The 15,467-nt window shown below is 40.8% G+C and overlaps 1 protein-coding gene across 1 annotated transcript; it reads right to left on the reverse strand.

Moving 5' to 3' along the window:
- Positions 1–2,558: 2,558 nt before the first annotated feature.
- LOC121927283 (vitelline membrane outer layer protein 1-like) lies at positions 2,559–11,512 on the reverse strand. The gene is made up of 4 exons (XM_042461001.1): positions 11,442–11,512; positions 9,879–10,069; positions 6,882–6,976; positions 2,559–2,956 (listed from the first exon to the last, which is right to left on the reverse strand). Exons 2-4 carry the CDS (start codon positions 10,041–10,043, stop codon positions 2,659–2,661), a joined length of 558 nt encoding a protein of 185 aa, XP_042316935.1. The 5' UTR covers positions 10,044–10,069; positions 11,442–11,512; the 3' UTR covers positions 2,559–2,658.
- Between the last annotated feature and the right edge of the window lie 3,955 nt (positions 11,513–15,467).

Raw genomic sequence — 15,467 nt, forward strand, 5'->3', positions numbered from 1 at the left:
AGGAGAGATCCCTCTTGGTCACTCCTCCAAGACTGTAGAATTCTTTCCCACAGGCAGCCAGGTTGGCCTTCTCTCAGCAATCTTTCTACTGGCAGTTCAAGACTTTTCTATTTACCCAGTCTTTGGCTGCTAACTGACCATTGCAGAAAGTCTTTTATTCAGTATGTGTTGTATTTGTATCACTATTACTCTATTTTCATAGCCTTTTAAAACTGTTTCAATGTTTTTAAAATGGTAGTTGGTTATTTGCATATTTATTGTCCATTGTTTTAACTGTATTTTGTTTCAACTTGCATCATGGGTCCCATATTGGGAAAATGTTGGGATATTAAATAAATAAATAAATAAATAAATAAATACAGCAAGCTTGTGAAAGAGTAAGAAGGTGACTTCCAGATCATCAGCAGTGTGTGATAGGGGTTGTAAGAGCACAGAAATTGGCAGTGAAATATAGGATCATTTGTGCTAAATACACAGGCTAAATAATGCATCCTTACTTCAGTCCCAGTTCAATTGGAACCTCTTTCACTTCTCTTTCACTTGCAAGAACAATACATTTAAAGTATTTTCTCCCACTGGGTAAGATTGTAAGAGTTTGTTTTGTGTGTGTGTGTGTGTGTGGTTTTTTTTTTTTTTTTTTTCATTTCTGATTATTTCTTTACTCCCATACTTTCATGGCTTCATCTGAAAATTGCCTTGTGGGAAGGCAGAATATTGCAAAAATTTTGTGAATACTAAAGCTTGAGCAGGCTTTTTTCGGATGTTTATATTTGGTGCAATAGAGCACTGTTTTTCTGCAAATTTTTATAATGCTATTTTTGTCAAAAGGCCCCAATGTGAAAAATCTTGCATTGTATTAGATTTACCAGTTTACAACTTCCTATCATATTCTTTGATGTGGGTAGTAATTTGATGATCAAGAAAGCATTTGCATAGACCCAATGTTGATCAGCTTTTCATACGTAAGCAGGGCAACTGCTTTCATTACCTTATAGTAAAGAACACGCATAGGTCAATTTAGTTATAGTAGAGAACATGCATACCCCTAACTGCCAACAGCCTTTCCATGGAGAAAAGAAGAACAAGACAAGATAGGATCAATGGACACCCTTGGCTTCCCTGTGAGTGGTGTAGTGAATCTGTTCTGGGTTTTATTTAAACTTTAAACCAGCTCCCTCAGGTGCTGAACTTATTTTAAAGAAATCCTTGAGTGGAACAACTGTATTCTGACATGGAAGTCAATAGATACCACTATGAGTGATATCCCAAAAATACCTGTGTATAAACCATTATGGCTGACCTTCTCAGGAACGTTCAGCCTATGTACGACTAAAAAAGAACACCACCAGCATATCCCAAGGTTTCTCTGAAGGAATAAAACTCAAACCATGTTTATTCAATTAATATCCTATTAGGAGTTCTATTTTTATCTGGAACCTATTTTCATGAAATCCAAAACTGGGACTTTTCATATGCTAGTTGATTTATTCTGATTTTTAATTATTATTTGGAGAGCTATCATTTGATGCCTCATGTTCAAAATGCATTTGCTATTGATCTGTATGCAATACAGGATGAGTTTCCCTTATCCAGAATGCCAAAATCCAAACTATTCCAAAAACCAAAACGTTTTCAGTGTACATAACTTTGGCGGGTTACAGAGCGCCATTTAGGATGCGCTCTGCGCATCCTAGGGCTAGGAAGGGGCGTGCTAGGGTTAGGAAGGGTTGCCCCTTTCTAACTGGCCCCATTCCCAACACGCGCGGAGTGCATCCTAAATGGCAGCGCCCATCCGCTGCCATTTTTACGTTGTGGACGCTGTGCGTCCAGACGTGGTGCACCGGAAGTGACACCACGAGTGTGCGCCTCACGCTTTGCTGCACCACTTACAGGGCCCAAAAAGGAGCACCATTTCGGCGCTCCTTTTACGCTGCAGCTGGAAGCCTCATGGTCTGGCCACTGGGGCTTCCCACTGCAGCTAATGGTGGTGGCGGCAGACCGCCCACTTTAGGACGGTCTGTAATGCACCTTTGTATAATTGTATAAAATTACTCTCGGGCTATGTGTATAATAAGGTGTATACGAAATATAAATGAATTTTGTGTTAAGACTTGGGTCCCAAGTGGTGGATCATCCAACATGAAACCACTGCCACATTAGCAATAGCAATAGCAAGTATGCTTCTATACCTCTTATCAGTGTAAAGTGCTCCCTAAACAGTTTACAATGGGTAAGCCAACAATCTGGGTATTCATTTTAGCGACCTCGGAATTGCTCTGTGAAACACTCAGATTTCACATTCAAAACAAGAACTTCTCAACTGTTGAAATTTCTAAAAAAATATATTTCTGCTGTTTTGGGGGGGAGGAGGGAAGGGAGTAAATACTGACAATGTGACTAATTCAGATTTCAGAAGCAGAAAAAGAAGTGGCACAAATTAAAGACATTCCATTCCTGTGCCTGTTGATCTTACTTTTATTCTTTGGATGGCCTCCTATCCAGACACAATGCATTTAGATTCAAGAAACTAAAAGGAGAAGAAATAAAGCACACATAACTCTCTTTATTTGAGATTTAATGGTAATGAACTTTCATGTCACCAAACCACTGAAAACATATCTCTTCACCCTGTCCTAGGCAGACTGAAATTCTTACAGTTTAATCACAGCAGAAAAACTGAACATCATTAAGTGCTGTGTCATCACCTGCTCCCTTTTCAGGTTCCACCTTTGTCTGGATCCCGCATATCCCACCGGCAGGACAACGTTTACTCCATTCTCCATATTTGCCCCACTCTTTTGCTTCTCCCTTCAGTATAGTCCCATCTGTACAGCTGAACTGAATGTTGTTAGCTGCTGTATCATCACCCATTTTTCCCCTTGATGGTTCCACATTTAGAGTGAATGACATCAGGTTGCCTTCAGGACATTTGTAAACCCTTGACCATGTTCCTTTCCTGTCAGAAAAAAAAAAACAATGATCACCATGGCCTGAGAAATACATTTAGACAAACTCCAGAAAAACTAGTTACTGACCTAAGTAATGGCTAAAGGACAATTTCCCTGCAAGATGCTTTGGACTACAGATCTCATAATTCTTTCCATCTAGGGTTTTGGAGAGATGTCATCCAAAATATCTGGAGTGTCAAACATTTGTCACCCATTCTATAAGCATTGATGACTTGCTTTTAACTTGATGTAAATCAACCAATCAATCAAGCCTTTATTATAGTCATCAAACCATAAAGAAAAAAAGTTATATACATCTTACACACCTGCTTAAAAAAAAGGCGAGCAAAAACCATATGGGAGGAAGAAGGAAAGACCATATTAAACTAAAACAGTGAGATATAATTAAGTACAAATAATTATGTTTTAAATAATTTAATTTAGTTTTATAATCAGGGATGGGCGATTGGGCAGGGGATTAATTTTAACTAGATTTGATGTGTAATACACTGTTTTTTATTCCCCATGAAAAGGCGGGCTATAAATAAATAAATAAATAAATAAATAAAACAGCTTAGTAAAATAAGTTTGAATGTCAATAAAAACAAATTCAATTAAAGCAGGTTATTGATACATATATCAATTTTAGGCCCTCACCTAAAAAAAATTCTGTGTTTCCTCCTGCTTCTTTGGATGAACTTGCTACACTTCTGAACTCTTCCAAACCTGCAACTTGTTCTCTTGATCCAGTTCCTACTCATCTTCTAATTTCCATAGCTCCCTCTTTTCTGCCCTCATTTCTCCATATCTTCAATCTCTCTCTCTCTCTATAGGCTCCTTCCCTTTGGACTTTAAACATGCTCTCATTTCCCCAATTCTGGAAAAAAAACCTTCACTTGACCCCTCCTCCTTGTCTAGCTATTGTCCGATTTCTCTTCTCCCCTTTCTTTCTAAGGTTTTGGAACGGGTTGTTTATTCTTGCTGTCTTGAATTTCTTGAAGCCAACTCCATTCTCGATCCCTTTCAGTCTGGTTTCCACCAAAGGCATTCTACAGAGACAGCTCTCACTAAGATCTCGAATGACCTTTTACAGGCCAAGGCTAATGGCCTTTACTCTGTTCTCATCCTTCTCGGTTTGTCTGCAGCCTTTGACACCATTGATCACTGTCATCTAGTTGATATACTTTCTGATCTTGGGTTCTCAGACTCTGTTCTCGACTGGTTTAGATCTTATTTGTCTGACAGATCTTTTGCAGTGGTCACAGAAGGTCAGACGTCACCCTCCGTTCTCTTATTTGTTGGAGTTCCCCAGGGCTCTGTTCTGGGTTCCCTTCTGTTTTATCTCTACACATTGTCCTTAGGTAAACTCATCAGCTCTTTTGGTTTTTCCTACCATCTGTTTCCTACCACCAATGACACCCAGCTGTATCTTTCCACCCTTGACCAAGGCTTGAACAGCAAGTTTCGTCCTGTCTCACAGCTGTCTTGCAGTGGATGCGCCATCGGCGTTTGAAGCTCAACATGTCCAAGACGGAGCTTCTTGTCTTTCCTCCTAAGTCCACCCTTCAACACTCCTTTTCTGTCTCTGTGGACATTTCTATTCATCCAGTCCAGCAAGCCCTTAGTCTTGGTTTTATCTTTGATTCTTCTCTGTCGTGTATCCCTCAAATCCAGACCACAGCCAGGGCTTGTAGATTCTTTTTATACAATATTGCCAAAATCCGACCATATCTCTCCGCCTCTACTGCCAAGATCCTGGTCCATGCCCTAGTGGTCTCACAACTTCATTTCTGTAACATCCTCCTGGCTGGGCTTCCTCTTTCCTCACCTCCGTCCTTTAATTTCTGTCCAGCATTCAGCTGCACGCATTATCACATCTGCCTACCACTCTGACCATATCTCTCCTTTGTTGGCATTCCTTCACTGGCTCCCCCTCCCTTTCCGTATTCAGTATAAGCTTCTGCTGTCGACGTTTAAAGCCCTCCATGGGCTGGTCCCTCATTTATCTGACCTTCTTTCTCCTCACATTCCCACCTGGGCCCTCCGTTCTAGTAGTCAAGGTCTGCTGTCTCAGCCCAGGATTTTCTCTGCCCCATCTCGGATTTGCCCCTTTTCACTTGCTGCCCCTCACTCCTGGAACCTTCTTCCCCCATGAGACACAAGGGCCATCACTTCTTTAACCAGCTTCAAAACGGAGTTGAAGACCATCCTGTTCAGAGAAGCATTCCCAGGCATAGCGTGATTATCATTTGCTATTTGATGTTCTTTTGTTGCCTGTTTTATTGAACCATTTCCTGTATTGCTATGTACTGTATTTTATATGTATTATCCTATTATTTCTTAGATTGTACACCATAGGCAGGCTTACTCTTATATATTTTTGTTTTATGTACAGCACTGTGCAAATCTACAGCGCTATATAAATAATAATAATAATAATAATAATAATAATAATAATAATAATAATAATAATATAGGATTAAAATATATATATTAAAACCGTTCATATTACCAATAAGCAAATTTTGATATCCCTATACTCTTGGAACTATGTACCTGTAGAAAGTATTCCAGAAAAGATAGGGCCGATGGGGATTCTACCAGAGAAGCCATGCTAGATACCAGGAACTTTCTAAGGTGAGTATTCTTAGGTACAAAACACACTGCAGAAATAATCCGATTTCAGACTGCTTTAACTGCCCTGGTTCAACACTAGGGAATCCTATTACAGTCAGCCTGCCACATTGGTAGGGGTTTTGTGCGCAAGGCCTCCATGAATGTGGGAAAAAATGCGAATAACTCTCCCCCATGAAGAAGCCTGTTAAAGAGGAGGGTGGGTAGGGAAAGAGGAATAGGCCCGCATGTTCATCTCCTCCTTCTGCCCTCCCTTTCCTTTAACTGGCTTCTTCATGGGGGGAGAGCTATTTGCAATTTTTCCAACGCTAACCCTAAACTTAACCCTAACCCTATTCCACCAGGAAAGGCACGGGGGGGGATTGGTCCTCCTCCCCTTTTCCCATTGGGGTGGCTGCCTTAGGAAGGTAGCTATCCCACTGGGGAAATGGTGAGGGTGATTGATTCCCCTCTGCCCCTTTCCCAGTGGGGTAGCTGCCTTCCCTGCCTCTCTCTCCTGGGCTCTCTCGCAGGGGAAGAACCCAGGAGGGAGGAGAAGGAGAAGTGCCCACATACATGGCCTTGATTTCGCAAATAATAAAAAACACTAGTGTCAAAGTCACAAATGTGGAGGGCTGACTGCAATTGTAGTTTATGGAAGCACCAGAGCTGTCTGACAGAGAAGGCTAAATGTCCCCCAGAACTACAATTCCCAAAATTTCTTACCATTGAGCCAGGGCTGTTATAGCGGCCTCAAACTGGATTATTTCTGCAGTGTGCTTCCAACCTTAGGGCCGAAACAAATAGCCCTGAAAAACTGCCTTCCAGGTGGCGTTGGGATGTAGCGTTTAGACTTTGCATGCCCCCAAGATGTCTTGAGGCTGCCCAGCTGCTTTTGCCGGCCAATGAAGGAGATCTTTGTCACTCCTTTTTGGGTGGATTGGACCATGGCATGTGCTTGCTGTCCTCAGTGGGGTTTCAGCGCCTTCAAGCCACCACTTCGAAGTGGTTTGTTTCACCCTTTATTCTCTGACAACTCAGGAATATAGATTATTGTATCACCAGAGCTGACTGACAGAGAAGACTAAATGTCTTGCATTGAGCCAGGGCTGTTATAGTGGTCTAAAACAGGATTATTTCTGCAGTGCATTTTGGATCTGAGTCTCCGAGAGCTCAGAATGAAATGGATAGATTCTAACTTTGCCTTTTTAATTGCTGATCTAGCATAAGAAATTTAGCAATTCACTTTTGTTGCTGTTGTGGTTGGTGGTGGTCTAAGGAACAAAATCAAAGAGGAAGAAGGATAAAAGAGATTCTCACTGTCCAACTGTAGACTGAATTTCTTGACCATTTTCACAGATAAGACGGATGGCATTCAAACCTGTATCATCCTTAGCACCTTGTTTTTTCTGTGCCTGATAATGAAGTAAAAAAGTGACTATGTTAGAGCACTTGTTTTAATCTAAGACCACTATGCAACTGTCCTGTATGTATGGGTAAAACACTTAGATTCATAGAATCATAAAATCATAGAGTTGGAAGAGACCACAAGGGCCATCCAGTCCAACCCCCTGCCATGCAGGAATTCTCAATCAAAGCATCCCTGACAGTTGGCCAGTTGGTTAGGATCAGATCTAAAATAGATGACTCCCTTGTTGCCTCTTCCACCTTTTGGACAATGAAATTGTCTTTCAGGCAAGTGAGGAATTTGCTAAACTTTGAAGATTTGGCTGAGTTTGACTTGCGGCAAATATCAGGATAGTTGAAGTCACCTATCACTACCACATCTCTCCTTTCTGAGTGTGTAGGCATTTGTTCTAGAAAGGCATCATCCAATTCCTCCATCTGACTTGTGGGTCTGTAGTAGACTCCCACAATAACATCCCTGTTGTTTCCCCCCTTTAATCTTTATCTAGACACTCTCCACCTGGCTTCCAGTATTGATGTCCTGGATCTCTTCCATGGTGTAAATGTCTCTGACATATAAGGCTATTCCTCCTCCTTTCCTGTTTGGCCTATTTCTCTTTAAAAGGTCATACCCCTCTATTTCTACATCCCAGTTCTTAGACTCATCTTACCAGGTTTCAGTGATGCCTATTATATCATATTTGCTTTGTTGTACTAGGAGTTCAAGTTCATCTTGCTTATTTTCCATGCTCTGTGCATTAGTATAGAGACATCGAAGACCATGTGTCCCCTTTACCTGCTGCCTGTGCAAGATTTTTTGCCTCCCATTGTTGGGTCCTTGTTCCCTCTATGACAGTTTGGCTATTTTCTCCAGCCCTTTTGCCTTCCAGAATACTCCCCCCCCCCCACCATTAACTCAGTTTAAAGCTTGTTTTTCTATCAGAATTTTTGGCTGCACTGACTTATACCCTTAATCAATCACTACTCTGTTGCGAACATGGCATAGAAGCCTAGGTTACTCTGAAGTTCTTGGACCCTGAATGGATTGTGTATTGGACTTTGTACTTCTTGTGCTGATGCTTCCCAGCACAAGAAGTACAACTCTAGTACATCAAATGGAAGAGAGCCATATGAATAAAACAGGTTTACAGAGAATGAGGTAGACTGAATCTAGGACTTCCACTCTTCAAAGAATACATTTAATAAATTATGACACCTTTTCTACCATCATTGACTACATTACTATTTTTTTTATTTAAACTTGTCTTTTCCATAAACTTTTCATGGAAGTGGGCATTGGTGATTGAATGATGGATATTTTTATGCTGTAATTTATTGCTAATGTGGGGGGATTTCTTTTATTGGATTTATTGGTGTTATATTTTAATTGATTGTAAACCGCTGTGATCATTGGAATAGCGGTATACAAATAAAGATTCATTCATTCATTCATTCATCTATCAGAAAAAAATGATGTGCTCCGAAATGGTCAACTATTTATTTGTTTAAAGAGTCAAATCCATTTCAGCCTCAATGGGATGAAGCAAAAGGGCCAAAAGCAGCAGCCAAAGACCACAGTGATTGTATGGCTCACTCTCAAAGTCCTTGTGTGTTTTAGGCCAATGAGAAAAGAAATTCTTCAGGAGCCTCCAGAAGAATTCACTGGAGTTGAGAACACTCTCCAAAACACAGAACTATTGAGTATTCTCATTGAGGCTGAAACGTGTTGTCTTTTAAAACAATATTCTGCCAGAACTCTCTTCACTACAAATGTTTATTTATTTGTTTATATATTTATACCACTTTTTTCTCCCCAAAACTGATATTGAAAACAGCTTACAGTCTGAAAACACAGCACAATTAAAAACCTACAAATGTGACAATGAAAGTGGAATTAAACTATTATAATATTAAAACAGATCATGTGTTTAAAAACAGAATACAGTTAAAAAAGATAAAATTGTGTAAAAACCATACACTTTAAAAAACTTTTTGTTTTAAACTCCTGCCTGAACAGGAAGGTCTAAGGCTGCCTGCAGAAGGACCACAAAGAGAGAGCCAAACTGGTCCCCCTGGGAAGAGAGTTCTACAGACTAAGGGCAGCCACAGAAAAGGCCCTATCTCTTGTCCCCACCAACCATGCTTGTGATGGTGGTGGGACTGAGAGAAGGGCCTCTCCTGAATACCTCAGAGCCTGGGCCAGTTAATACAGGGATATATGCTCTGCTAAACTCTGAATCTGAGACATATAAGGCTTCATAGGTCATATCCTGCACTTTCAAGTGGGGCTGGAAACAAACTGGCAACCACTGAGACCTATGTAAACAGAAAAGAAATGGGTAATTCATTCCAAACCAATCAAATGGTACAACAGTGAATACTTGCATAGGCATGAGGGCATTTCACATGAATGGATGGAAAATACTCTGAATTCAGCCAGAATAGAAGGAGGTTTGTAATCTTCAATTATAAAGAGTTAACATTACAAATTGTTTCACAATTAAAACCAAGGCTGCATTTAGGGGTATGTGTTTTTATCACACCATGGTTTTAATCCAGTTGCTTGTACCAACTAAAGCAGATCTATTATATCATAAATGTTGACTGATAATTCAATTGACTCCACAGCTCTATCCTAGTTGTAACTAGCAACTGAATCTAGACCAGGTTCTTTTTTGCTGATGCCAGCTAACCTTCAAAATCCATCCTGCTGTGTCCTTGATATTTCAGTTAAAACCCAACCAGCTTAACCATTATGAACTACTGTTCCTTCAATGTTCACTTTTGGGGGGTTCTACAATTAATTTTTCAGGATGCATAAAAAGGAAAGAGAGGAAGACACAGAGAATTGTGAAAGCTTCTTAAGGTTGAAGGTGTTTGAAAGGGGGGATACAACAGGGAGATATTTACCTTAATAGCAAATGAACGTGCGTATCCGTCAGTACAGAAATCTTCTTTCCCCCAATCACCCCACTTTCCTCCATTTGTCACTGATAGGATTGTAGTATAAGCTCGACTTTCTGTATCCCAGACACAGTAGGAGAAGATCAAAAAGATGCTGATGGAGAGGTCCATTTTAAAGGAGTCTACTTCAGATCTACCTTCAGAAAGGAATAAATGACTTGATTTTTTTGGAAAAAATGATATTTTTGTCTGTTTGTAAATATTTTATTTGTGCATTTCGTGCGTAAATGTTTTTCTCAATTGTATGTTGCCTTGGATGCCTGATAGGTAATAGATAAGTTTTTCTATCAGTAAACTAATGCCAAAGAAATTTTGCCTGCATCCTTGCACCTTTGAGTGCTGTCTTTTTTCCAAATGTGCCACCTGTGGGGGACCCAATTATTTTTGATAGACACAATGAAATTGATTGGGTGGATTTTCTAACTACTTTTTGATTTCTATCAAGAAGTTAGGTTTAGTGGAAATTTCAGCTGTAAAATTTATAAATCTAAAGCTGAAAACATGTACCCATGACAAAACACTTTAAAACCCAAAATCCAGGTCCGTGCAATAACAGTAGATATGTTCCCTCTTCTTTTAAGTATAGGAACTAATAATTAATTACCAGTCAAGAAATTGTTAGAGACTGGGAAACTTGTTACAGATGTTAATATAAATCCAATGAGACTTCTTGGCCAAGATCCTGTATGGCACAGTTTTACTTGCAGAACTACACTACATCCCAACTGCACTCATCTTAACTTTAATACACACAGACACCCATGACTGATGGACAGCAGAGGAATCATGGAGGCGAGGTTGTGGGATATCCTCTGATGTTTTAACAGGTGATGTAACCAGTTTTCATCTGGCTACAGGGATATAGCTAAACACTTTCCAAACTCCTCTTCTCCACTCGACAACAGCCATGGATTGGTCCTGGGGGGGGGGGGGGATGCAGTGCCTAACTGGGGGTTGTTGTTGCAGAGGGAGGAAGAACTTCCACATCTGCCTAAATAGACACATGCAGAGAGACTCATATCTCCATCCATCATTAATAGGATGCCAGCCTTTGTCAGTCAAGCGTCATGAGACACACAACACCCTCTAACATCGGAGCATGTATAGGTAAATGCACTGCTCCATCTGATATACCTTTACATCACAATTTGGAACAATCTTTGAGAAGAGAATCCATATTTAAAACCCTGCCCTAAATCCATTTGCTTAGTCCCTATTAGAACAGACATGTTGAATCGTTTTTTAAATGATGAGTTAACAGGTATTGATCCAGTGGATTGATTTTAGTTGATACTAACATGACTTAAACTTCTGTTTCAAATGTTTTTCTTAAAGGTGTATGCCATCTTTTAGTTCACCCCAATGATTGCAGCAAAACTACTTCGCATGCTAATAGGTTTTTTCCTCTAGCAGTACCTCTGGAAACTAGTTAGGCCTCTATATTTCACTCCTGCTCTTCCTAATCCCCTCAACAAGTTGCTTCAAGCAGTGTAAAGCAGTTGTACTCACAGTGTCAAAACAGCCAGGAGTCCTACAGGAGGAATGAGAGAGATCCTGAGGTGTTGCAGCACATATCAAAGACAGCTGGGGAGGGGAGTGAGGAGGGGCAGGACAATGAATCATGGGAGGCACCTACCCTGAGCCAGCACCTACCCTGCTGATAACAAGGTTGCCTGATAACAGACTAGGGCAGACAAAAGGCAGTAATGACTCACTTGTCCATTGCCTATACCATCCTCTGTTGTCTCCAAAGCCAGAACTTCATTCACGTCAGGAAGAAGTCAGAAGAGTAGGACCATCATTTTCTTTTTTTAAAAATGTGCCATTCTGGAGACTATAATTATGGGGCTGTACAGATGGGCAGCAAAAGGCCACCAGATTTGGGCCATGGCAACCACACACCACAGCCTCTACAGGGAGCAAAAAAGAAGCTGCAAAAAGCAGCTTCTTCTTGCTGTCTGGAAAGGGCGTCATAGGCATGCTGGTGCACCATGATGAAGCCCCTCCCACACTGTGCTGTTTGGGCACTGCACTGCAGGTGCAGCATCATGGCACATGCCATGTAAACAGGTGTGCACCAAAATGGCACCCTGTCATCGGCAGTAGGGCTTGGAGCATGCGGATGCTCAGCCCTCACTCTGTGCATAGGCCAGCACAAAGTGCCAATCTGTATAGCCCCAATGTCCTCAAAAAGGTTCAACACATCTTAATTCACTAAATCCTACCAACTATAAAGCTGTGTTTCTGTGTATGTATGTTTGAAAGAGTTAGCAATGTTCCTGTAGAGAGTTTTGATCACCTCCCCAACTCTAAGATTGGACCTTGTTGATGTTGTTAAGTTTGACTTATGGCAACCCTTTGAGTGACAAACCTCCAAGTCACACTATTATCAACAGCCTGCACAGGTCTTCTATGATCAGGACTGTAGTTTTTCTTATTGAGTCTATCCACTTCCTCTTTTCCTAATGTAGTCCTCCTCTTTTCCTACTGCCTTCTACCTTGCTAAGCATCATTGTCCTTTCTAATGAGCCATGTCTTCTTATAATGCATCCAAAGCATAACAGTCTCATCTTAATCATTTTGGGTCCAAAACACACTGCACAAATAATCCAGTTTGAGAATGCTTTAATTGCCCTGGTTCAATGTTACAGAATTCTGAGAAGTGTAGTTTTGTGTAACATTTATCTTTCTACAATTTCTGCAGTGTGTTTTGGACCTTAGTCTTCTATTGTGGTCTAACTGTGCTAACCAGCTTTAAGACAGAGCTGAAAACCATATTGTTTAGGGAAGCGTTCTCAGGGAATTTGTGATTGTCATCTGGCTGTCTGACACTATTTGATGTAATGTGATTTGTTTGATATTTGATGTTTTTAATCTGTTTTTTTTCTATATGGTAATTTTATCTATTCCTCTTTTAATTGTTATTATCTTAGAATGTACGCCTTGGGCAGGCTTTTATTTACTCCTAATTTTACCGACTTTGTACAGCACTGTGTATAATTACAGCGCTATAGAAATAAAGTTTAATAATAATAATAATAATAACTGATATTTCTGGACTGTTTTCAAAAGCAGTCCTATATGTATAACATCCTTGCTGTAGTCTGAATGGAAGGTTATTGAAGCACAGATAATTGAAGAAAGGCTATATTCATCCAGATAGGGTCAGAGATGGTGGCTCAGCCCAAGCTAATAAAAATTAATTTCCATGGTGGGTTAGTTTCACAAAACAGTACTATCATATCGTTGAGCAATCTGTTTCAGCAGTTAGCATTCAGAATTCATTGTAGTAGTTAGTGTTGGCAGTTAGTTTCAAAAGTCACTCTTAAGTATTAGTTTCAGTAATTTAGTTCTGGACCTCATGTGCAGAATGCATTTAAGAAATGAAAGGTAGAGAGCATTGAGTTCATGAACAAATGTAAAACTTCCTTGTTACACAGTTACACAATGATCTGCCAGACAGAAATAGTGCAAAATCCTTCTCTGTAACTAAAGATGGAATTGGGGGGTTAATTGTAGATTTAGGGGCTGCAGCCAGATTGGGGTTGCAGCAACTACACACCATGGCCCCAATCTAGCCTTTTTGCGACTCCTTTTTGCACCCTGCAAAGGGCGTGATAGGTGCTGCAGAGCAGCTTTACGGCACTCCTTCAGCACTGCGTCGTGCGGATGCAGCACCAGTGGAGCATCGTGTTGCTGCACACCATGTGGTGCAGTGTATGGCATCATGCCGTGCTGGGGGCAAAGCCGGGGCGTGTGTCATATGGGTGTATGCCCCAAATCTGTCCCCAACCTCGACTTTATTGCCGGTATGCACAGCCTATTAGTCTAGTGGAATTAGACCACATCCTTTTCCCCACTCTAACAGCAGTGCCATCATCATCACTCTCAGAAAAGATGGGGGAGCCCTACTTAAGACTGGACTGTCATAAAGGTATACTTCAGTGAAGTTACTATCTAGGAGCTAATCCAGGGATGCTGTCTCACTGTGTTGAAGATACCTGCAGACCCCAACTGGAAGAGGATTTCCTTGGCTGCAGGAATATGTGTGAACTACTGCTAATTGCTAATATTTGCTTCTAGGTATGGTGTTTGAGCATGTGGTGACTAGACAATGTCTAGCAATGTTAAGTGCACTCTTTTAAATCTGGTTTTAGGTGAGAGTGTGATACCAAACAGTCTTGGTTGCCCTGATTAGCAACCTGTTTTGTGTGAAAGACAAAGGACTGATGCACTCTTGTATCTTCTGGATCTCTCAGTGGCCTTTGGTACCACTGACCAGGGTAGCCAAGTGGACTGGAACTGGAGTTGAAGATGCTGTGTTAAGATGTTCTACTCCTATTTGTGCAGCCAGTTCCAGAGAAAGGCATTTGGGGTCTCCAGGCCTCCAGCTGAGGAGAGTTCTGCAGGTATCATGAACTGCCAAAAAGACAAATAAATGAGCATTGGAGTAAACCACCCTGAGCTCGCTCTAGATATTGAGGTCCAAAACACACTGCAGAAATAATCCAGTTTGAGACCACTCTGGCTACCCTGGTTTAGTGCTAAGGAATCCTGGGAATTGTAGTTTATTGTGGCACAAAGCTCTCTGACAGAGAAGACTAAATGTCTCACAAAATTACAGTTCCCAGAATTCCTAGCATTGAGCCAGGGCAGTTAAAGTGTTCTCAAAATGGATTATTTCTGCAGTGTGTTGTGGACCTAAGGTCATTAACTGGTTTTGCATAATCTGGTCATCTTATACCAGTTCCTTATTATCCATTTCCAAAGAAGCCAAGTTCAAAATCCTGATCTTGACCTTTAAAATGTTAAAAGTTTTGATATCAGAGTCCCTTAAATATCACTTCCTCCCATATGAACCCACCTAGACATTGAGACCATATTTTCTCCAGTTGCCCCCACTAAGTGAGGTTATTGAGCACAGAGACTTCTTGGTTATGGCATGCTACTTTTATAATACGCTTGCCAAAGAGGCTCACCTAAAATATTCTCACTGGGGGTTTTGGCAGTGTGTTAAAATCTTTTTATACTCTTGGATTTTTAAATTGTGAAGATCGGAAACCACTAAAAAAATAGATCCATTGTATAACCACACTCAGTGAAATTCAACATGGAGAAATGTAAGGTATTGCACTTAGGGCGGAAAAATAAAATGCACAGATATAGGATGGGGGACACCTGGCTGAATGAAACTACGTGTGAAAGGGATCTAGGAGTCCAAGTAGACCACAAGTTGAACATGAGTGAACAGTGTGATGAGGCAGCTAAAAAGGCCAATGCAATTTTAGGCTGCATCAATAAAAGTCTAGATCAAGAGAAGTAATAGTGCCACTGTATTCTGCTTTGGTCAGGCCCCACCTAGAATATTGTGTCCAGTTCTGGGCGCCACAATTCAGAAAGGACATTGAGAAACTGGAGCGTGTCCAAAGGAGGGCAACTAAAATGCTGAAGGGTCTGGAAACCATGTCCTATGAGGAACGACTTAGGGAGCTGGGAATGTTTAGCCTGGAGAAAAGAAGGTTAAGAGGTGATATG

Source organism: Sceloporus undulatus, chromosome 3 (genome assembly GCF_019175285.1).
Source record: "Sceloporus undulatus isolate JIND9_A2432 ecotype Alabama chromosome 3, SceUnd_v1.1, whole genome shotgun sequence".
Classification (NCBI taxonomy): Eukaryota; Metazoa; Chordata; class Lepidosauria; order Squamata; family Phrynosomatidae; genus Sceloporus; species Sceloporus undulatus.

Bases quoted from the DNA above. Each gene is read 5' to 3' on its own strand.
- LOC121927283 (XM_042461001.1), bottom strand. From the start codon at position 10,043: ATGGACCTCTCCATCAGCATCTTTTTGATCTTCTCCTACTGTGTCTGG. The intron at 6,977-9,878 runs GTAAATATCTCC...CTTCATTATCAG, and splicing joins CACGTTCATTTGCTATTAAG to GCACAGAAAAAACAAGGTGC. The intron at 2,957-6,881 runs GTGAGAATCTCT...TTTTTCTGACAG, and splicing joins ATTCAGTCTACAGTTGGACA to GAAAGGAACATGGTCAAGGG.